The sequence below is a fragment of the Corvus moneduloides genome, chromosome 11, assembly GCF_009650955.1.
Source record: "Corvus moneduloides isolate bCorMon1 chromosome 11, bCorMon1.pri, whole genome shotgun sequence".
Taxonomy (NCBI): Eukaryota; Metazoa; Chordata; class Aves; order Passeriformes; family Corvidae; genus Corvus; species Corvus moneduloides.
In genome coordinates, this window is record NC_045486.1 from 13,255,797 (window position 1) to 13,278,633 (window position 22,837).

Sequence of the window (22,837 nt, forward strand, 5' to 3'; positions counted from 1 at the left end):
AGGGTGAAGCTGTCCAGTCATCAGCCAGAGGGGTATTTCCATCTCCCTCCGGAGCCGTGCTCAGCGTTGCAAAGGACACGATGGAGATACGCCCGCTAATTACTTGGCGGCCACGTCGTCCCCGTGCAGGTGCTGTCACGGACATGTCGAAGTGGAAGAGAAAGCTGATTGATCCTTTACCTGCAGAGCTGCCGCCACGAGCACCCCGCTAAGCACCGGTGGGACGGGCTCCCCGGGGCCGGGTGCGGTGTCTGCAGCCCGGGTAGCTGATGCCCTGTCCCTGTCCCTGCCCCCGCCCCTGCCCCCGTCCCTGTCCCCGTCCCCGTCCCCGTCCCCGTCCCTGTCCCTGTCCCCGTCCCCGTCCCCGTCCCTGTCCCTGTCCGCGCAGCTCCGCCCGCCCGGTGCCTGTTGGGAGGGGCCGGGCCGGGCCGACGGCACCGCCGCCCTTCCCTGCCGGGCCGCAGGGGGGCGCTCCCCCCCCCGCTCCCCTCAGGAATGGTTTGGCCTCCCCTCGGTGCCGGCTTGGCCCCTCCCACTCCGGGCGGCTCGAGGGGGAGAGGGCGGGGCGCCGCTGGTCACGTGACTCCGCGCGGCGGGGCCGGGGTCGGGGCCATGTCGCGGCGGGAGCGGGGCCCGGAGCCGGGGCCGGGCGGTGCCGAGGCGGCTGCGGAGGATGCGGCGCCGGCGGAGCCGGAGAGTCTCGACCAGTGCCTGTCGCTGCTGCCCTGGGACCGCTTCTCAGCCTGGCTGCACTGCGTGTGTGTGGTGGGCTTCGACCTGGAGCTGGGCCAGGCCGTGGAGGTACGTGCGGCGGTGGGCGGGGGGCACCGCTCGCCCCGCGGCCTGCGGGCTGCGGCGGGGCCCCGCCGGAATCGGGCGCTTCCTCTGGTCCCGGTGTTGCACAGAGGCGGGGGAAGCTCGGCCGTGCTTGAGGAAACGTGGTTGTGCGGAGCCCCAGAGTGGCGAGCGAGGCAGCGCCCTGGGGAACTGGTCCGGCTGTCCCGGGTGAGGCTGGTGATCTTCGGTCAGCTCTTCTCATGGTGCTGCTTGTGCTGTCAGCGGGCCCTTGTTAATGGTTTGCATTAATAATGGTTTGCGTGCCGAGATTTGTATGAAGTACATCGTCGGCTTTCGTTGCATACGAATAGTGCCGATTTCCATGGCATCTAGGTGTTAGAAAGCGTGATAATAAGGAGAATGTGAGTGGTCTTCATAATTAACAGCGTTCTCCAGGTCACTGAGATGTGTGAAAAGGTTCTCTACAGGTTTGAAGAGTTTCCCTTCAACACGAGCTGGATGCCGGGCCGTGGCAGTGTCACAGCTGTGCTCTCTGTGCAACAGGCAGGACAGCTGTGGCACTGCTTTGGGAATGCGCCGAGGGCACGGGCAGGACAGCTGTGGCACTGCTTTGGGAATGCGCCGAGGGCACGGGCAGGACAGCTGTGGCACTGCTTTGGGAATGCGCCGAGGGCACGGGCAGGACAGCTGTGGCACTGCTTTGGGAATGCGCCGAGGGCACGGGCAGGACAGCTGTGGCACTGCTTTGGGAATGCGCCGAGGGCACGGGCAGGACAGCTGTGGCACTGCTTTGGGAATGCACCGAGGGCACGGGCAGGACAGCTGTGGCACTGCTTTGGGAATGCGCCGAGGGCACGGGCAGGACAGCTGTGGCACTGCTTTGGGAATGCGCCGAGGGCACGGGCAGGACAGCTGTGGCACTGCTTTGGGAATGCACCGAGGGCACGGGCAGGACAGCTGTGGCACTGCTTTGGGAATGCGCCGAGGGCACGGGCAGGACAGCTGTGGCACTGCTTTGGGAATGCACCGAGGGCACGGGCAGGATAGCTGTGGCACTGCTTTGGGAGTGCGCAGGGAGCTCACAGTGCTGAGAAACGGAGAGAAGAACTATCGTTCGCATCAGTTTTCACATCCTGTTTCACCCTGTTCACCATGTGACTGCGCAGCAAACTCTTGGTCTGCTGGGAAAGTTTTTTTCTTTGCCTCGCCTTAAAGGGATGCCAGCATAAATGCATGGCAGACTAGCCTAAAATTCAACTAATCCAGCTACTATAATATGTAAAATACATAACTGTTCACCAAAGATAAATGCAAATAAAACGCCAGCATACTGTGCTAATTATCTGAGTTCTCTTCTTGATGTTATAAGGTGGTGTTAACAACAAAGACAAACGTTTCTGTGTAACCTGTGGCTTGGGCAGCTGCTGTGCCCAGTGGCTGAGGGAAGCACGGCCTCTGTCCTGGCTGCAGACCCCTCTGTTGACAGGCACGTTGATTTAACTGGGTGCCTAAAATGGAACTTAAAATGTTTACAGAACTAAGGCCTGGGGGTTTTTTTCCACAATGTAGCTGCAGGAAGAATAATTAGTTTTCAGTTTATATAGGAATTCTGGGAAGAAACACCTGCTAGTGAGGAGAAGTATGCATTCAAGTCTGTATGCCAATCTTCTGATTAAATGTGGATAATTTCAGCATCATTCAGCTACTGAGAGAGTTACATTTAGTGTATTTCTTAGCATAAGATAGCAAAGGAAAATATTCAGAGTTGGAAAAAAGATGGTTGATGGGTTTGCTACATGCAGAATGCATGTGTTCCACTCGTGTCTGCTTTCAGCTTTAGTTGCTGAAACGCTTTCCTTCATAATGTCTTAGACAGCTGGACATCATTTGGTAGGAGACTGAGGGGAAAAAAATGTACTGGAGACTTTATGGCTGGGGGACAGAAAGGTGCTTAGTCAGAGATCAGCCAGTGGGTATATTTGTTGTTTTCTATAGAGCAGGATAGTCTTATTTTATCAGGAGATAAATTTACTTATATTTGTAGAACAAGATTAAATGAGATAAGGGGGTGTTAGCTGTATGGTAAGATGAGGACTCTGCATGGAGCTACTGTTCCTGCATTCTGAATTTCCTGGACTAGGTCCCAGTTTTGGGAGCTCTGAAACCTTTGAAACATAATCCTGGAATTTATTTCAAATTTCATTTGCTTGCAAGGTAGCCACTCATTTCAGTAGTTTTGGAGTGGGTTGTTTTGAGGACCTTTTTAGGTGAAATTTAAGTATCTGAGGTTTGTCCTCTTTCCTGTACATTCTGTTCTCACTTGCTTGCATAATCACTGATTTTGCACATTCTTTTTTTTTTTTTTTTTAAATAAAAAGTGTAATGTATGCTTCCACATCTTACATTGTGTTGCATCATTTTTGGTTTCTGTGTTGCAAAAACTTTTTACGTTATCTTTTTTTTTTCTGTAAGTACAAAAAGCCATGACACTGAGTTTATTCCTTGAGCTTTCACAGTTGTCATTCGGGGCTAGTGTTCATCCTCCAAGAGTTAGTATTAATATAGAGGGTGTTTTGTGGCTGAATTTTGGTTACTCCAACCTAACTTTTGATTGCAACAGATTTCAGACACCAGTGTGTGTTTGCTTTAAAGGTAATAATCTAGTGCATTTTGCATGTACAAGTTAAATCTAGAAGATGTAATCTTGCTCTCCTTTGAGACCTTTTGCACGAAAAATCTCAAGTACTCTGAATATACATTCTGAATACACCTTTTTAAATGAATGTTTATGGTCTCTTAACTGGCATCCAAAATACCTTGTAAAGATGGGTGATCAAGAAAGCTTAAAAGCATATGAAGATAAGAACTGAGACATAATATTAATAGCTTACAATTGAAAATGTCCTCAGGCTAGGAAGGTGTTCAAGGGTTGTATTGTTAAAATATTTGATGGAAACTTACTGCTTATACCCAGCTTGTTTTCAAATAAAATAATACTATTTTCTTCTTGTAGGTAATATATCCTCCACATTCCAAACTCACAGATAAAGAGGTAAGTCATGGTTGCTGTATATAATTTGGTTTTAGCTTAGGAAATATATAAATACATTATATCTCAGGAAATATAACAGCTCTCTTTTCTTTTCCCTACCTTTTAGAAAACCAATATTTGCTATTTGTCTTTTCCAGATTCTAATTCGGGTAAGTGCTTCCTTTACTCTGTAGTCATCTGTTGTGGGACTAAACTGTGTTAAAAAAGATAGAATTTGACAGGATGTATTCTGGGCTTTAGATCAAATATGTATTTATATATCTTAATTAATATTGCAATACAGAAATGTTGTAGCTAAGGTTAAATATAAAACTGCAACTGTCTGCATTGCAGTAAGGTTTGAGGATTCTTCTCCGGTTTATGTAAGTGTGTAAGACCTTCCAGTGACATTTGTGCAGACGTTTCAGAATACTTGGCAAGTAAAGAATGAACATCTTAATTTTGCTCTTTAAACAAAATAATAGTATTGTCACTGTAGAAAGGAGAGTAGGCACGGAATTTGAAGGATTTAATAAAACAAATGGAAGTATATGGAACCCTCTTCTCATGAAGCACTAAATATTTTCTAAGTTCATAACAGTGAATCTGACTTTTAAATTCAAAAGCATTTAGAAAGAATGGTTGTGAAGGGAAAACCTCAGCCATCTTCTCCATTCTTGCTGTGCCTGTGTGTGGTCCTGCTTGTTAATTATTCCTGAATCTAAACTTCGGCTCCCAAAGAGAAATTGGGGCATGTGGCTGATGGGTTGGACCACCTGCAAAAAGATATTGCAGAAGTACAGACACTCACTTTCACGTTTATTTCTATACAAAAATCAAAACCTGCAGGACCAGCCTTGTGCCTGTAACTGCACTGACTCTGCTTGTGGATGCTCTGCAGTGTAACAGCTTGGACAGGGGGTGATGCAGATTTGTGCTTTTAATGTGTGTGAGCTCTCTCTTATGTAATTTATTTTAAAGTATTTTGGCTAGTTTTTCTCCTTTGTCTAAATGTCATTAAAATTAAGATATTTTCTCTGCTATTGCTATTCTGTATGTAAATAGAGGCAGAGCTTCTTTCTGTTATTGAAAGAGAAGATGAATTAATGATATCTTCTCACTACTCTCATTGTTAATGGTTGTATCTTCAGTCTTTAAAAGGTGTCTTGAAGGCACAAAATCATGTGTTAGTGACGAAGGTTGCTTTCTTAAAAATTTTTGGTGTATTTTTTCAAATAAGAGTGTAGTAAAGTTGCTTTAGGCAGAATAGGTAAGGAGGTTCTACTTTCAGCAGGGAAAAATCCCACTTTTTTGCTTTTTATAGTGTCCCTATTAAGAACTGTTGGTTCTTGATCAATCTTGGTAGGCTTAAGTTTCAAATGGTGTAGGAGGGGTTCCCTGTGTAAAACCTGCCTTCCACAAGGCTGGAAGTGCATCCTGTCTGGTAGGATTTATTTTTTCATCATAGGCCTTAACATAAAAAAGAAAGCTTGATGTAATATAGCAGTGAAAGAAGTTATTAGCTTGCAGCTAAATGTGAGGTCAGTCCATCCCAGGTTTTCATGGCTCAAAAGGTTAATTCAACTTCTTTCTCTTACAACTACAAAGAGATATTATTCCAGTACTTGTGGCTATGAATTTAGAGGGGAAAGTTGTTTTAGTCAGCTACTAGATGATGACACTCTTTGTGGTTTTAAGCTGAGTTTCCCAGTACAGTTATCCTTAAAATAATGCTTGGACCTTCTCTGCATGGGTAGAACAGACATTTACAGACACTTACCAATCTTTTCTGGAAGAGCTTGCTCCATAAGAAGACATGATACTCTGAATTATATTTCAACACATTAATGATTAAGGGTAATTTACTTTTAGGTCTTCTGTGTGTAGGTTTATATAGTAGTTTGTGAGGTATTTTCTTTGGATGAAGGGAACAAGCTTTGAAAAGTTGAAGCAAATATTTAGTGCTGTGTTATTGTCATGTGCTGTGGTTTTTCTTCTTATCATTGGATCTGTTGCTGAGCACTTGCTTTCACTATCTATTTGAATTAGATAGTTATCCCATCACACCATGTTTTGCTGCTTTTGGTTTTGTCTTGGTGCATTGAGGGTTTCTGACTGCAGCTTCAAGGGGTTCTGGGACTCAGCTGGGTGCTCTGGGCATGTCAGTGTTGCTGTGCACAGCCAGTACCTCTGACTGAGGGGCTGGGCTGTCTGTGCTTGCTGTAGCAGAATGTGTGTGACTGAAAGAGAAAATGAAATTGAAGTTTCAAGTCTGGTGAACAGTTCCCTGGAGAATTAGTTACATTTTTCTTTAAGAATTTCATTTTGATAGAAATGAAGGAAAACTTCACTCCTTGGGGATATTACTGGGAAGTCCTACTCAGTTTCACTTAGTTTTCAGCAATTAGCTTTGCAGCTTTCAAAATGATGAATCCTAGACCTGCCTGTGGATTTACAGATATCAGCATAATGCACTCCTACAGTGTGACTTCTGTGTGAACTGTATGGTGTCAAAAAAAGAGGGAAAGTGCAGCCATTTAGCAGAGGAACGACATGGCTAAGATGATGAAAACTATACAGGCATACCGATGAAATGGGTAATGCCAGTAGGAGAACAGCCATTTGACCTGTTTGAGGGCATGATAGTCACTGTGAGGCAGTGACTTTCTTTCCTTGTTGTGGACAGTATATTTACTGTTGCCAAAGGTGCCAAATTTTTCACTTATAAAATTATGAAGATATAAATGTTCACAAGAGCAATGCAAGATAAATGAACCAAAACTCTGATACCTCTTTGGCTGTAAGCAAGTGCTCACGTTAAACAAGGCTCAAACTCAGAATACTGTCTGTTTGTTGTTTATTTCTTCCCCCATGTAGGTTGTCTTGGGGACACACAGTTTTGTTTTAGATTCCGACGGTCTCCTGGAAGGAAGGTCTCATTGTGTTGTTTTCTGGATCAATTGGATAGAGATCTACCAGTTTACTTAAAGGTTGGAAATGAGAAAAAATGAAGTTAAATTTCTTTTGGGTAATGTTAATTTGTGGGTCTTCGCCTTTAAATATAATGTTTGAAAAGAAAAATCTCTGAACTGGATGTCCTGAAAGTCAAAACTCATGTTTGTTGTAGCATGTTATTATAATTATAATAATAATTAGTTTCATTAACTATTCTTTAAGTTTTATTAGTATGGATTTTCGATTACAAGGAATTAAATTGAAGCCCAGATCTATTTCATTATTGACTAGAAACCTGTAGATCAAATTGTAAGAACCATTACTGCTGTGGAAATACGAAGTGCTTAATAATGTTATTAAAAAAAAATCCAAGCAACTTGGGCTATCGCTCTGAGTTTCCACCCTTCACTTTTTGAAGATGGAGCAGTTACCTAAAAGAGGTAGCGGCCAAAAGTTGTTCTCATCATGTCCATAGGGAATATTGAGGCCTCTGGAAGCCTGATTCTCAAACTCAATTTAGTTCTGTTTATGTGGCCAACACATGAATTCCTGTTTGTAGGAAGGGTGAAGCTGATGTCTGGTCTTTGAAATGTGAGAGCCTACTTCTGTAATATTCCAAGAATCTTTTGTAAAACTAGTACATTGAAAGACTAGGTTTTATCTCTTCAAGTCAGGGCTTTAAGGTTTTTAACTGCTAAAATCTTTTTAGTGCTACTTTGCAGAATTGTTAATGCTGATTTATTCCTCAGGAAATTATTTCTATTTTTGGTTTCACAGTGTGTCAGGAGAATGTAGATATAAAAATAGTAAAGCCAGAAAGCACAGCTGTTTCCACACACTGAAGTTTTCTCTTTGAAGTACTTACTGAAAAAAGATTATGCCAATAAACACAGTAATCCTTCTAGTTTATTGTAGCTAATCAACTTTGGAGCTTGCAGGGGAATAGGCTTTTAAACTGTCTGTTGAATGCTTCAGAAAGGGGGGCAATATCAGGTGGTTGTATTGAATTCTTTCCTTTCTTTTGCAGAAAGATTCAGCATATTACTATGGCTATGTGTATTTCAGACAAGTTCGAGACAAATCATTAAAAAGAGGCTATTTCCAGAAGGTAATTTCAGTTCTTTTAGGTAAATATTAATTTGCAAATTAATTATTTTTCAGTGACTGCAGAGGAACAGGAAAACTGTCTTGCTCTCTAACTAAATTAGTTATTAATTTATGTTAAATTGGTCTAATTTTGCATCAGCTGTGCTATGTTCCAGCTCTACTGTCAGAAGAGATAGTTTTGTGTCTGTGTTTAAAAACAAAAAGTTGGGAAGTTTTGGGGTTGTTTGCAGTTTGTCTGTAGTCAGATGTGTCGTTGGCTTGCATATGTGAGAAAAGTCACACTTGGTGTTGTCTGAGGGGAACAGGTGCAGTAGAACCGAGGGGTAGTGTTAATTTGAAATTGTGTTTCTGTTTTGTAACTCCTTATTCCAGTCGCTGGTCCTCATCAGCAAGCTGCCTTATGTCCATCTCTTTCGTACTGTGCTCAAGCAAATAGCGCCAGAATATTTTGAAAAAAGTGAAGCTTTCCTGGAAGCAGGTACTGATCTTACAACGGAGCTCTTACGCTATCACGTACTTGTTCTGGAGAAATAAGCAACACTGTCGTGTTCTAGTTTGTGGTTTTGTCTTCTTGCAGGGTAGAGGGTTGAAATTTTAGCAAACTGGCTTGACTTCTAGATCACTGAACAGAGCTAACTGAACTCTGGATCCTCCCTGGGAGAGTTGGAGGTCCTTCCTGAAACACATCTAGGGTTGTGTGTGTTTCAGGACCAGCTGTTGAGCACAAGGAGCTGATGGCAATCCTTAGTTTGCACTCTTTGTTGCCCAAGACCTTTTGGGCAGTCTGACAACTTTTGCTAAGCAACTGTACAAATGTCATCTTGCTTGAGGTTTGTTTTTCTTTGTGTGTGTGATTTGTTTGTTTTTTGACCAAATGGAAAAAGCAACAGAGCAGCACTGGTAGCAGGTGCCTCAGCCTTACTGCAGAGCTGAAAGAGCTGGAGAAGGACAAATAGGAAAGTTATTTGCTCTTTGCCTGAAAGAGCTCTGTTCTGTGTACTGTGCCTGCCCCATCCAACTTTCTCGCTTTTTTGCTTTCACTGAGCAACAATTTGCATAAACCATGAAGGAATTGCATTTTTCAATCACCTGTTTTCTTGAGAGGTTGTATTATGAGCAAAATAATCAGAAACTATGAGAATTATGTATTATATTCATAATGGTTCACAAGAAAATGCTGGAGAACTTTCTAGCCAAGATAGAAGCCAACTTTTTTCTTAACGGCTGGTATTTATTGGTTCTGCAGTAGTAGCCAATGTACATAAATGTAGGTGTTCTTTTCAAAGTTTTTTAGTACATACTTTTGTGGTTTTGCAGATAACATTTCTTCACCTAATTGGAAGTCCTGTTGCTACAAAAAATGGAAGACCAGAGAACACTGTTTTCTTGAAATTAAAAACTTTACAGTTCTAATGGAATAATACATATAGAATGTCTGAAAGGCTGTAAAACTTATTTAGTGTGATCCAGAGACAAGTAGAACAGCTGTGGACTATTAGCACTAATTTAAAGTTGCAGTGTGCACAAAGGTGACTCTGTGATCATGGTTTATAGCTTACAGAAACTCTCATATTTTCTTTCAGTTTGTAGTGACGTTGATCGTTGGCCACCACCAGTACCAGGGAAAGTTCTGCAGTTGCCGATTATGGGTGTTATAATGAAGGTAAGTACTCCTGCACTTGCTCTTCTCTGAGGGTGTTTCCCCCACCTTTTACTGTACAGGTCCTCACAGCCTTGTGCCTTGTTTTCATTGTCCTGTTCTTCCAAACAGGAGTTTACTGAGAGCAGTAAACAGATGTTTACTGCACTCAGAGTGAAGGTCTGGAAGATCCTGATTCAGTGCTTTGATTGGGGGGAGGATCTTTTATGGTGCTTAGGTTAATTTTTAATTTTTGTAGATACTAAAAAGCGATGTTTCAGTACAACTATTAATTGCAGTGTCTGTATCATCCCTCTGCAATTTGTATTCTAGGAGACTTTAGTGCTAATTATATTTGTCAAATCAAACGTAAAGTAGCACTTGAAAATACTGAGAGTTAAGTTCCAGTCAAGCAAATTAAATATATTGATGAAAATCATTCTCGTTCCTGAAAGTGGACAAGTAAAAATCATTTTTGGCCCACACAGCAGAAATAATTGCTTGTGCTGTTTATAATTTTCAATGGCAGTGAAATATGTCTGAAGAAAACTATTAAAGAAGTTGTATTTAGTGCATGGGGAGGAAGTGTAGAGCTTAAACAGTGGTTAAGAACTGGGCCACTGGGAGTCGTAACATCTCCATATGAAATGCCATTAAATGGGTTTGATGAAATTGGAGGTTACAGCCAGAAGTACCTTCTCAGCAGATGCTCTCAAGTTTATGGCAAGACGTATGCATCACCAGGGAGAGAAAGAAGTTTCTGAAGCTGTTCTGAAAGCAGAAATTTAATAAAACAGTTCTGGGTGCTGGATGATGAGGAGTGTCAGATATATCTTGCTTGGGTATTGCCTGCCTTTATCTCATAAATAATTCTTACCCATGAGAGCTGAAATTGCATTCCTAAACTGAGTAAAACTAATTACTGCCCAGTGATACTGTGTCCCTGTTTTCTTACTCTGCTTGGGCAGTTTTAAGTGTTGTGTGTAAATGACATCCATTTGTGCATACCAACCTCCAGTATGACCACATTTCTAGTACTCAGGACTTACAGATGCAAACTGTGAGACCAGAGAAGTATACTTGTGTTCAGACTATTTGGATTCTGCCTCATTCACCAGAACATCTTAATGTTTTAGGAGAGGATTTTTTCTAAAAGTAATTCTGTACTGTTTTAAACCCCCAAGACCTTATTTCAGATCATTCTTTCCAACATTAGAGGTATTTTAATTGAAATTACAGTAACAAGTTTGACTTATTTTACCAATAGTCTCTTTTTTAACTAGAGTGTTATTTTCATATTCTAATATTCAATTTGCAATTGGAAATTCTGTAGGTGGAAGTTCTGTAAACAAGCATCATGCTGCAGTATATCCTCTCTAAATATTACAAATTATCTCTAAGTCAGCATTTTAAGTATCTGCTGGATTCAATACAGGGGAAAATAAATCTTTCTTTTTCTTTCCAAGTTGCGGATTCCAACATATCGTGACAAGCCTGGAACAACACCGATAGTACAGAATATGCACCAGGTAGAGATTAGATACTGATATTGTATATAAACCCAGACAAAGCTAGAGATGTGCTTTCATTCTTTTACTTTAAACTTGTTAGAAAAGATTGGTAGCAAATTGTCATACACTTTGATAATAATGAAATCCACAGTCTTTGAAACTTTGAATGGAGGAGTCCCGATCTGGATTCTTATAGAAAGGATATTCTAACCCAGTTACCCTAAGCAGGGATAGATATCCAGGTCCTGGAAGAAGATAGTTGGCTGAAAAAATTACTAACCTGAACAATCTTTTAATGTTTGGATAATTTGGGTTTTTTTGAGGATGAATCTAGAATTAAAAGTCTTTAGTCATAGGAGATGGTTATTAAACAAATCTGTCTGTGCTTTCATGTGCAGTTGTTTAAAACAGCTTCAGTATTTTATATCTTTTCTGGACTGAAAGTCACATGCCTGTAAGTGGGGGGGGGTGTGTGTCTGTCTTGGGGGCTATCTTGCTCATGGAACACAAAGGTAGTTGTGGAGATAATGTGCTATATACTGCAGCAGTACATAAATAATTAGGCTATATACTGTCTACTGTCTGTAAGCATTTAAGGGAAACCATTTCATTTAATACCTAGGTGTTCTGATGACTAAAAACCAAGCATTGCGATGTCTTTTAGGCAGATGCTCAGATCTCCATGGCTTTACCGACTGTTCATGAAGTAGATCTTTTCAGGTAGGAGTTTGGGCTGATCTATTCCTAGTTGTGAATTCCCACGTTTTTTGATTATGACAGTTCCTTAACATGTCTCATTGCTTGTATGCGACATTTATCAGTGTTGGTTTTAATACTCTTTTTCTGTGAAGTTTGCCAAAACACAGTTTGGACAATATACAGGCTGAAACTGCAATAAATGAGCAAGTTCATTAAATGTTCCATTTTACAAGAGTATTTTATGTTTTCAAATTACTATTAAAATACTACTCCAAACTTCCTTTTTATCCCTTTATTAACCAGAAGAAATATGTATTTTATGATGTCAAATGTATTAAAATACCTCAATCTGTTTTTAGGTGTTTCTGTCCAGTGTTCTTTCACATTCAGATGCTTTGGGAGCTGGTGCTGCTGGGAGAACCACTTGTTGTGATGGCACCGTCACCAGCAGAGTCTTCAGAAACTGTGTTGGCCCTTGTGAGGTAAATGTAGTACAGCTTCCTAACTAATGTTAAAGGGAGTCAGTGTAACATTGCAGCTGAGTGGACCTTCATTTGATCTCAGTGTGAAAAAGCATTACAAAGTTTAGAGTTGCTTGTGTCTTTCATGAAAGTTTGCACTGAATACATAAACCAAGCTCATCCTCTTTGTACCTTGCAGCTGCATTTCACCACTGAAATACTGCAGTGATTTCAGGCCATACTTCACCATCCACGACAGTGAATTCAAAGAATACACAACTCGCACACAAGCCCCGTAAGTAAATAAAACTCTCTGGGGAAGATGTTGCTCAAAACCACTTCTAACCATAAATTAGGATTAAAATACTGTTAACTATTCTGGTTTTCTATCATTAGAGAATAAGGTTTAGACTTTTTTTTGGTAAGATTTATCTTTCAGTGTGCAGTAAACAACTGATACAAGTTTTCATTCCAGTTAGATAGGACAAAGAAGTTATGAAACAATGCCATAATTAAACTAGGCTTGAGCTTCACTGGATACTTCTCTACAGAATGAGTCAAACTGCAAGTGTGAAACCAAGAAAAGTTCTTGCTTTTCCATAAGGGTTTGTCTGTGCAACACCAGCTCCAGAGTAGCTCCTTGGAAATTCTGCTGTAATTGTTTTAGTTTTTAATTAACTGCAAAACAAAGTGACTTGTAGAATCCAACATCCATACAGCTGTTTTGTAAAGCTAAGTCAGTTGGTGTCCTAACTGAGACAATTTAAAAATCAAATATCTCTTCACTAAATTTATTAGGTTATTATTGTAAATAATTCAGAAATTAAGCTTATTTTTTTTAAGAATGTGAATGTCCAAAACCAGTGATGTTTAAAACTGCTTTAAGGACACATTTTTTCCTCTTTATTTCTTCTAAATCCTGCTCTTATTTTGAGAGCATATGCCTCCAGTATTTCTTAATACATGTTAGTTAAATGTAGCTTGATTTGGGAATGGAGTGCATATGCTAGATTCACTGATCTTTTAATAGATAAATTTCTTCTAATATCAGAACAGGCAGAGGTTGTTGATTTGGATGTTTTGTTTGCTTTGTTGGTTTTTTTACTGTAGTTTTCCTCTCAACTGATGTATTTCCAGAGATAGAGCAGTGGAAAAACACATAAACATAGGCAATATGTTTTAGATTGTGTTCCATGGGAATGGTTATGCAGTATGTAATTTAGTTTCTAAAAATAATTCCAGGAAGAGTTTGGTTAAACTGCATGTGTTTCAAAATTGCATCCACTGTAGCAAAATAGAAAGGTTGGTCACTACATGGATTAGTATTTGAAATAGAGCTGAAATTGCTCTTTCTTATGGAAAACAAACAGTTGGAAAAATTGGAAATAGGTTTTTAAAGCCGTGGATCTAAGAAGGTGAAGAATCCAAATGATGCCAATTCTGTGTATTTTATTACTTTAGTAAGAGGGGGGCAGGGAAACTTAAGGATAGTGTACAGAAAGTGTTAAATTTTGTGATTTTTAAGACCAATCTGACAAAATGATAACTTATTTTTAAGATGGCAGGTTCAGTGAGACTTGTTGCTATATTCCTTAGCTGATGTTTGACTGTAAAATGGGTGGAAACCACTATATTGAAAAATATGTTCCTATGTCATCATATCAGTGCTATAAATCCCAAATTCTGCAGGCCTATGCTGTAGCAGCAGCCCTGTGCTCTTATTGCCTCTTGTTCCCTGGGTGCCCCTGTGCACCCCCCAAGCCAGATGCCAAGCACAGAGCAGACAGAAAAATCTGGCAGGGTGTGAGCTGGGGCATAGTGCTGTTAATGTGTTTGTGCTGCATCACTTGATAACTACTGCTTAAAGCAAGTGGCATATCAAGTGTCTCATTTTCTTAATGACGTGCACATTCAAGCACTGAGAGTTTGTTACAATCAAACCTTGAAAAGTAGCAATTTGTCTTTCAAATATGGGTCAGATTCCTGCTCATTAAAAAAAAAAAAAAAAAACCAACAAAAAACCAACACATCACAAAACTCCAATAACAGATAATGCCCTGTTCTCGCCATTGCAAATGGGCAGAATTTAGCCAAGTCTAAGCAGATGATGTAATTTTTATTCTTCACTCCCATTTGTACTTTAAGATGCCTCTGTCTTATTTTCTAAAACTTTGAAACTTTGATAAACATTTGTGCTCTTATGTGCAATTTAAAATGTTTCTCTTAAATACCAAAGGAAAATAATTTCAAGTTAAGAATTTAAGTTTACCTTTTGTATTTGTTAGGGCAAAAGCTGTTGCTGTTGTATTTTAAACACTGTCATTATTTTTCTAGGCCATCTGTCATTCTAGGGGTGACAAATCCCTTTTTTGCTAAAACACTTCAGCACTGGCCTCACATTATCCGAATTGGAGATATCAAACTTCCAGGTAAAATAAAAATATCTTTTACAATCCTGTGTGATGGGATCTAACTGTGTGCTTATTTATTTACAAACATATGTAATTATGTTCCATTAGTTTAGTTTAATGCTAACTAAATTTTCATGGATGTAAATCTGTCAAGTGAAATTAGAATCTTGACTTCTCTATGTCTTGTCAAATCTAGTATATTAAATGCAAAAGGTAGTAATACTCATTAGTAATAACGTTCTACCTTTCACAGAGTCCTGATTTTGTATCTCTACCAATAAGGTATTAAAATGAGACATAATATATTACTGATGTTAATTTTAGTGTGAGTAGAATGTAATAAATCAGTCACAGCCAGCACAGAACATAAGACCTGTGTGAAAGCTAAGTTTGAATGTTACAGTAATATAAAAAGTTGTTGACAATATTTTGATAATATATTTCTAATTTGGCAATATTCCAGTAATTATTAATTGTTCAGTCTGGATGATTTCCTTACATGATTGAGTAGAATTTTGATGTAATCTTTGTATAACATGTCAATTGCCAGCCTGTAGTAAAATACTGCACCACTCTAATTATTGTATGAAATTCCTGAATGTAGCTGTTTGCTGTGACAGGTTCACTATGCTGTTCTGACAGTGGGAATGCATAAATATGTAGTTAAGATAAAACACCATAAAATTAATTTTTGCAGAAGAAGTTAATTTTAATTTCTGAATACACTGAATTAATTAAAGATTACATACTGTGTTCAATATAATTAGGCAAGGTTTTGCTTTACTTTAAAATACCATGTCTGTCTATGGTCAGAATACCTGTGGGGGCTTAGGGTAGTGTGGGGAGGAGTTACTTCACTGTTGTGTAGTTAATGTTTGGATAGTAGACTCTTAATTAAACTCTGAAAAGCCGTATAAACAGGTGGCCTTCAAATCTGATATGCAGCTTTAAGTATGAAATTGTAGTTTTGATGTAGTTATGGGAAATGCTTAGTCAGGAAGTTCTAGAGATGTATCTGTCTGACCTGTCTTGAAAAATGTATATTTTATTTCTTTAGGGATAAAGAGAGAGCTTCTGATTTTTTTTTTTTTTTTTTTTTTTTTTGTTGGTTTTTTTTTTTACATTTTCCCCCACTCTGCAGTTTCAATAGCAATTTTACTGTTTCTAAAGTCAAGCATCCAAATAGATTTAGGAGGAAGGTTCTGCTGAGGCTGCAAGACTGATAACAGGATTTAGAGTTACTGGTTGGAGCAGGATAAATTGGAAAAACAAAACAAAAGCCCTTAGTATGGCATATGACAAAGGAGGCTTAAATTAATTTTCTTACAACACTAAATCCGTGGCTACTATTTTATTTTCCTCTATACAATTTTTAATTTTGCCAAGGTACCAAAGATTTTTTCCCAAAAGCATTTACACTAAGGGGAACAAAGGAAGATGGAATAAAAATATGAAATTAAGAAAACAATTATTCACTGCTATATATCTGTATGTTTATTTGGCTTCTTGGATTTGGAAGGTCATCCTTTGGCTGGTTTTGTTTGTGGGGTTTTTTGGTTCATTTTTTGCTTGTTCGTGTTTTTGTTGATTTTCAGGTATTTTGTTTGGTTTTTTCTTTTCAACAAGGAACCCGTATATAAAGTGAAAAGTCTTATTTGCTGTCGTTCATGTGTGTTCTGGATATGTACTTGGATTCTTGTCAATGCTTCTAATGTTTCTTACAATATTAGATAGGCTTCAAGTAAGATGACTTTATGCGTTTTGGCAGGTGAAGTTCCAAAGCAGGTGAAAGTGAAAAAACTGAAGAACCTAAAAACTTTGGACTCCAAACCTGGTAATAACTTCAGAGTTAAATTGCCAGTGTTACGATTTTAAAAGGCATACCTCATTTCTCCTTTGGCTATATGCTGCTTTTTTTCTTTAGGTGTTTACACCTCTTATAAGCCATACTTGAACAAAGATGAAGAAATCGTTAAGCAGTTGCAAAAGGTAATGGTGCAGGTCACTTCTTAATGGAAACTGGTTTGTGTGTTTTGTGTACTGTTGTACAGTATTTTCATTTAAGGCTGCACTGTGTAATCAAAATGAAACTGGATTCTGGTTCCTTTGCCCCAGTCATAACTAAATAGATTGATATACACCCTCATTGTAGAAGGGCTGCTGCCTTGTTAGCAGCTTCTATAACCATATGAATGGTAGGACTCAATAAATTAGCTTAATAGTTTAGAGGATTACAAGTATTTATCTGTTCATCTGTTGAGGTTTTCCATCCTCTGCCACCCGCAGTCTCTTTGGTCTAAAAGTCTCACACATGAGGCATGTAAGACTCAGAGCTACCAAATTTTAACTGATTTGCAAACAGTTGTTTATAGAAACGTTTCTTTCCTTGAGTTTCTTTACATGAAAATAAAAAAATCAGTAATTGCAAAGACAAATATTTCTTTACAAAAGGACTTGATGCTACTGCTTTCCTTTCCAGGTTCAGGGTAGGAGGTGCTGTGTGTGGGCTTATGGCAAATGAATACAGAAACACTGGAATAAATATTCATGAAAAGTAAACCCACCACAACTACCTACATACTTTGGAGTAACAGACTGACTGTGTTTTGTTGTTTTTGGTTTTTTTTAAGGGAGTACAACAGAAACGTCCTACGGAAGCGCAGAGTGTGATACTTCGGCGGTATTTCTTGGAATTGACGGAAAGTTTCATTATTCCATTAGTGAGTTCTTAGACTAATTGAGTTTTTACGTAAGTAACAAGGAGTAGTTTTTCTGGAGTTACCCTAAGTCCAGTAGCTCTCCAGTGTACCCCTGGAATCAAGCCTGGGTCCAGTACTGGGTCCAGCTGGCGAGGCACAGGTGCCTCCTGCTGTCACACCTGACACTTGGCCATGGCCCCACTCCCTGTGCCTTGGACACCTTGGGGCTCTGGCCATGCCTGTGCCAAGCCTTGCTAGAGCAGAGATGGCCACAGCTCAGACAGTGTTCCGTGGGTTAGTTCTAACTCTAATGTCTGGGTGAGGGACTCAGAAAATCTCTTCCAAACACTTGATATGAAGTGTGGTTGCTGTTTGGAATCACCCATGATATGAAGGTACCTGTAGACTGTTCCCAAAGGAAAGAGAGATTGTTTACCAGTGGCTGAAGTTCAGGATATAGATATTCTATGTGTATGTTTGCTTCCTGTCCTTCTTTGCCTCATGTCCTTCTTGAACTTTGCTGCCTTAAAGTTCTGGAGTTGGGAAGTACAATCTGTATAAGATAAGCTCCTTCTTGTCTTCTCATGTGGTAAATACGCACAACCGCACCCTGTACTAACACTGAGAAGAGAAAATGCTGTGGTCACAAGCAATAAGTAAACACACACGTGGACTGTGTATCTTTAATACTGGTTATGCAAACAACCTTTCCTTTTCCTTTCCCCAGGAACGTTATGTGGCAAGCCTAATGCCTTTGCAGAAATGCATATCACCCTGGAAGGTAAGGAAGTATAATTTGAATGAGGTGGAAATTGGTGATCGGAGAAATTAAGGTCTGCTAATTTTTTATTTTCTTTCTTTCCACAGAGTCCACCACAGCTGAGGCAGTTTAGCCAAGATGACTTCATGAAGACACTGGAAAAAGCAGGACCACAGCTCACCTCAGGTTTAAAGGGAGATTGGATAGGACTTTACAGGTAATTTATTTCATCAGCATAAAAAATTATCTAAATTAAGACACATCAGTAGTATTAATACTGTTTTTTTCCTGAGCAAACTTAAAATCAGGATTGATTTGAATAAGGCTTTCTTTTAGAATATATGCTTTAATAGAAATTGATAGTACTAAGTATACTTTACGTGCCTAAATCTCTTTCTCTGCTAACGTTACAGGTTTCTGTAGATTATTAGATAGTGTTATTTGTGGTTTTATTTCTGGTCTTAGCTTGATTCCTCCTTCCAATAAAACACAAAGATAAAAATTAGGCTGTTTCAAACTGAGCCTTGATTTTTCTTTTCCTAAAATTTCCTAATCTTTATTGTGTTTCAGACACGTTCTTTACCTTCTTTTCTCAATCCTTCTCTTAATTAATAGAAGCACCCGTTAATCTCTACTTCAGAATATTACATCTTTTGGAAAGTAGAGAAAGGGTTCTAATATCTTCTTCAATCTCAAATATAATTACATTTGATGATGTAAAAAACCCTGTTACCAAATTGTACTTAAAATATAAAATGTATTTTTCTTTGGTGTTTTACCAGGCATTTTTTGAAATCGCCAAACTTTGATGGTTGGTTTAGGAGCCGGCAGAAAGAAATGACACAGAAGTTAGAGGCCCTTCATTTAGAAGCACTCTGTAATGAGGTTAGAAAAATGTGTGCCTATGATTATATTTATCATCTTGCAATAAAAATATATTCTCCCACAAGTCAGTTTTACTCCCATTTTCATAGGTTGAACGTGAAATTTTTGACAGTTTTGTGAATTCTGATCTAGTAAAACATGAATTTGTTAAACAAGTACAAGCTAGAACTAACACAGCAAGAGAACAATATGAAATACAGTTCACTTGTCATAACTGTCATCGTTTGTAAAACATACCTTTAGTACTTTTTGGTTTGTTGTATATTTTAAAAATCAAATACACACACCCACCCCCCAAAAAAAGCTTTTTCCTCTTATTTGGTAATATTATTTTGTTCAGCTTCCATCCTTGGCATCCTTGACAACATACTTTCAGTTGTGATAGAGTTCGTACCTTTAAAGGTAAAAATTAAGCGAATTTGACAGGCTAATTGACAGCTAATTAGACATGGTTAGTAAATAAGCCTACAACTGATCCACAGTAAGTGAAAGCTGAGAAATGAAATCTGTTTATATATAACAAAATGCCACATAAATATTTTTATGTTGTAAGATCCCTTCCTTAATTAAGAAGCCAAAGTGGGTATCAATATAATTTGAGTTAGAACAACCGATAAAGGAATTGCAAGAGGAGAAGACATTGTACAGCTAGGAGGGAATAGGAAGAACAAAAATAAAGGAAGGCAATGCCACAGCTTTAAAACAAGCAAACAAGATTGCTCTGGTTATTTTTCAAAAGCTATTTGTTGTTATCCCTTGCCTTGTCAATTCCCAAACAGTACAATGTAGCAAATTCAAACAGATTGTTCAAACAGAGCAGCCCAAATAATTTGCAGGTCAGTTATACAACATAGACTCTATCCAACTGTATTTGACATTGATTTAATCAAAGAAAAGGAAATGTGTTACAAATTTATTACCAATTCTGCTTCTTTATTGTTTTTTCTTTTGATCCACAAAAGAAATGTTTCCCTGTACATGAACAAATGTCTTTCATAGGTGAGTCATAAGGGGGTAGGGGAACAGAACTTCCATAAGAAAATTCACTTGATTGTATCTTACTAGTTATCAACTGTGATCTCCTTTAATGCCCTAGAAACAGTAAGCACTGCCCTGAAGTGCTTTAATATTGCATTGTGCTGGCAGTTCTGATTTGCTAATCATTCACTGCCATTTTGCATTGTAGATGCTCTTTTTCAAACTAAACCTGTTTGGCAAGACTTTTTTCCCCCTTTAATTTATTTGTATTGTGTTTGTGTGCAAGTTTGCTATTAGGTGAAGTACTGGGCAAACAGGCAAATAAAGTAGATTTTGCAGCTCACAGTAAAGACAGTGCATGGGTCAAGTGAGGTTAGCAAATGGCATAGGAATAAAGAAAATACCTATTCTGAACATTAGTTATAGCTTAAGACTACTTTTGAAAATTACACATGTAACCATAAATATTTAAACACTTAATTTTTTTTTAATTTTAGAACTTGGTTTTCTGGAGTCAGAAGCATACTGAGGTAGAAACGGTGGATCTTGTCTTAAAGTTAAAAAATAAACTGGTAAGTAACTGAATTGAACATGACTTAGCTACATAAAAGCATTATATAGTTGTTTTTTCAAGTACATAAATGAAAATATTCTTCTTGATGTAGGTAAAGAGTCAATCATTCATTCAGGCTTTCAAAACAAAAACAGTCAATTTCAGCCATGCCTGAAAAGTTATTTGGCTTCCCAACATCAGCCAGCTATGCTGGAAGCATTGTATTGCTGGGGTTTTTTTTAAATTAGTTGGAACTCTGGAACTGAGCTGAATCCCCAGGGAAGAAGAAAACCAAATTTTCTTTTTATAACTGAAAGTCCACATCAGTGTTGCTCTCACTGTTGTATGATTGCTGAGAAAACCTGCTATTGTCCAAACTCCTACTCAGTCAACAAATGAGGAATTCATTTTCCATATTTTCTAATACATGACTTCAATATTTCTTAAGGTAAACTTGCAATTTTAGTAGAAATCATGTTTTCTGGTATCTTTGCAGTTGCAGGCTGACAGAGAACATCTTCCTGTGAAAACTGACACACTGAAAAAGCTGCAGACACACATCAATGATATTATACTGGCGCTGCCAGATGACTTACAGGACATCTTGCTCAAAACTGGCACAACATGATTTCTACTGGGCTCTTTTGGTGCTGAAAACCAAAAGGCAAATAGTCTCACAGAAGACAGTGGCTTACCAAGTTTGGAACACAGCTGTAAAACATTAACACTACAACTGGACTGTACTAATAGTATAGCCCACTATATCATTTTCACTGTTTTTTCCACTTCAATACCAATGCAACTAAAGGGATTCTTGTGTCTAATACTGTTTGAAATAAGTGCTCTTAAAGAATAATCTGTGGTCATATGAAGCTGTGCCACAGTATAGGACTACAGTGCAGTGCTGGCATTGCAGAATGTTTTCCAATTGGTGCTGCTATACCCAATCCTACTCAGGGGTAGGCAATATTGATCCTGTACTGTCCTGTTGATGTAGTATCTAATTATTTTTCTTTCTTTTTTTGTTTTAGTTTTTAGCTAGTGGTAAGTCCAACTGACAAATTGGTGATTTGGCCAGAATACCTTTTAACTGAGGTATTTTACTAGTAAATCACAGCTTTCAAAACTGTTTAGGAACAACTGAAATTACCAGATCTGTTCTTAACTTTCTGCATTTCTCCTTCTTGTCATCTCTCCAAAATGATACTGATTTGACATCTCTAAAGAAGAGAAGGCAGCTGACAAAAATTTTCTGAAGGGAAGTCTCTTCCACTCAGTGTCAGTTATTAGGGTGCTCTTACATGCCTTAAAGTAATTATATACTAATTTGTGGTTTTAAACTGTTGACATCCAGGATTTCAAGTGGTCACTTGTGTAAATGCAAGCATGTAGTGTTCATCACAGGAAATAAACACTGTGGTGTTCTAATAGGGATTTTAAAATCGGTGATTTGGGTAGAGTTAGCTGATACACAGTCTGTTTCGGTTGGACATCATACCAGTCAGCTCCTGTTATAATTTGTAACCTTATTATTTGTGGCTTACACTAGTCAAGTGTTTGAGGAGGTGATGAGACTGGAGGGAGAAGATGTTGGCTTCAGCTGAAAAAAGCCTCTGGACAGGTCAGACTGGCAAAAAAAATTGTAGCATGAAATTATTCTCGGTATGTGCATACAGCAGACATGCATAAAGAGTAATTTCCTCTTGCATTATTAAGCAACAAGAATGGGATGTTTATCTTCTTGAACAAGTTTCAGTGGTATATAAGAACTCAGCTGTTCCACATGTAGTGTTGTACTTTGACCAGTTTCAAGTACAGTAAATGTAATGCTACTGTGTATACACAGCATATACTTTTATATGTCAAGTGCATCACAGTTATTTAAAAAAACCACTCCGCTTTTAAGCGCTTGGATAGCATTTTTAAAAACTTATGACATAATCCTGCTATAAGAAAATGCTTTTGTATAACAAATATTTCATACCATCTTTCTAAAAATGTCTTATTTAGATATAAAGTGTCACAACTGTATTTTTATGAAAATAATGTATTTTAATACTGTTATGTTTTGTACACAATTACTCATGACCAAAAGTTTAATGTATCACATTACTTAAACTATACCACTTCAGCATTAATTGCTAACTTGAAAAATTTTTTTTTGCACGTCCTGATGAAAAGCATTTTTAATCTAGAAATTATTAAGTGGCCATTCATATCCTAAGTTATCTTAAATATTTAACCTGGAGCACTGTATAGTTCCATGTAAACTGGTAACAACTATGATAACTAGCACATGACTGCAAATACGTATTTTTTTAAACAAAAATAAAAGAGTCTGATTTTTATT

At 38.6% G+C, this 22,837-nt stretch overlaps 1 protein-coding gene across 1 annotated transcript; it reads left to right on the top strand.

Moving 5' to 3' along the window:
- The first annotated feature begins 479 nt into the window (after positions 1-479).
- On the top strand, positions 480-22,835 carry DENND6A (DENN domain containing 6A). The gene is made up of 20 exons (XM_032120379.1): positions 480-801; positions 3,812-3,850; positions 3,957-3,999; positions 6,707-6,819; positions 7,812-7,892; positions 8,264-8,369; positions 9,475-9,554; positions 10,997-11,059; positions 11,706-11,761; positions 12,100-12,222; positions 12,401-12,496; positions 14,536-14,630; positions 16,381-16,446; positions 16,537-16,601; positions 17,243-17,332; positions 18,039-18,092; positions 18,179-18,288; positions 18,854-18,956; positions 20,432-20,506; positions 20,984-22,835. The coding sequence occupies exons 1-20, from the start codon at positions 496-498 to the stop codon at positions 21,113-21,115; spliced, it is 1,896 nt and encodes a 631-aa protein (XP_031976270.1). The 5' UTR covers positions 480-495; the 3' UTR covers positions 21,116-22,835.
- Positions 22,836-22,837: the final 2 nt, after the last annotated feature.

Excerpts from the sequence above, each read along its gene's own strand:
- DENND6A (XM_032120379.1), top strand. The coding sequence starts at position 496 with ATGGTTTGGCCTCCCCTCGGTGCCGGCTTGGCCCCTCCCACTCCGGGC. Across the intron at positions 802-3,811 it reads AGCTGGGCCAGGCCGTGGAG|GTAATATATCCTCCACATTC; the intron begins GTACGTGCGGCG and ends TTCTTCTTGTAG. Across the intron at positions 14,631-16,380 it reads TGGAGATATCAAACTTCCAG|GTGAAGTTCCAAAGCAGGTG; the intron begins GTAAAATAAAAA and ends GCGTTTTGGCAG.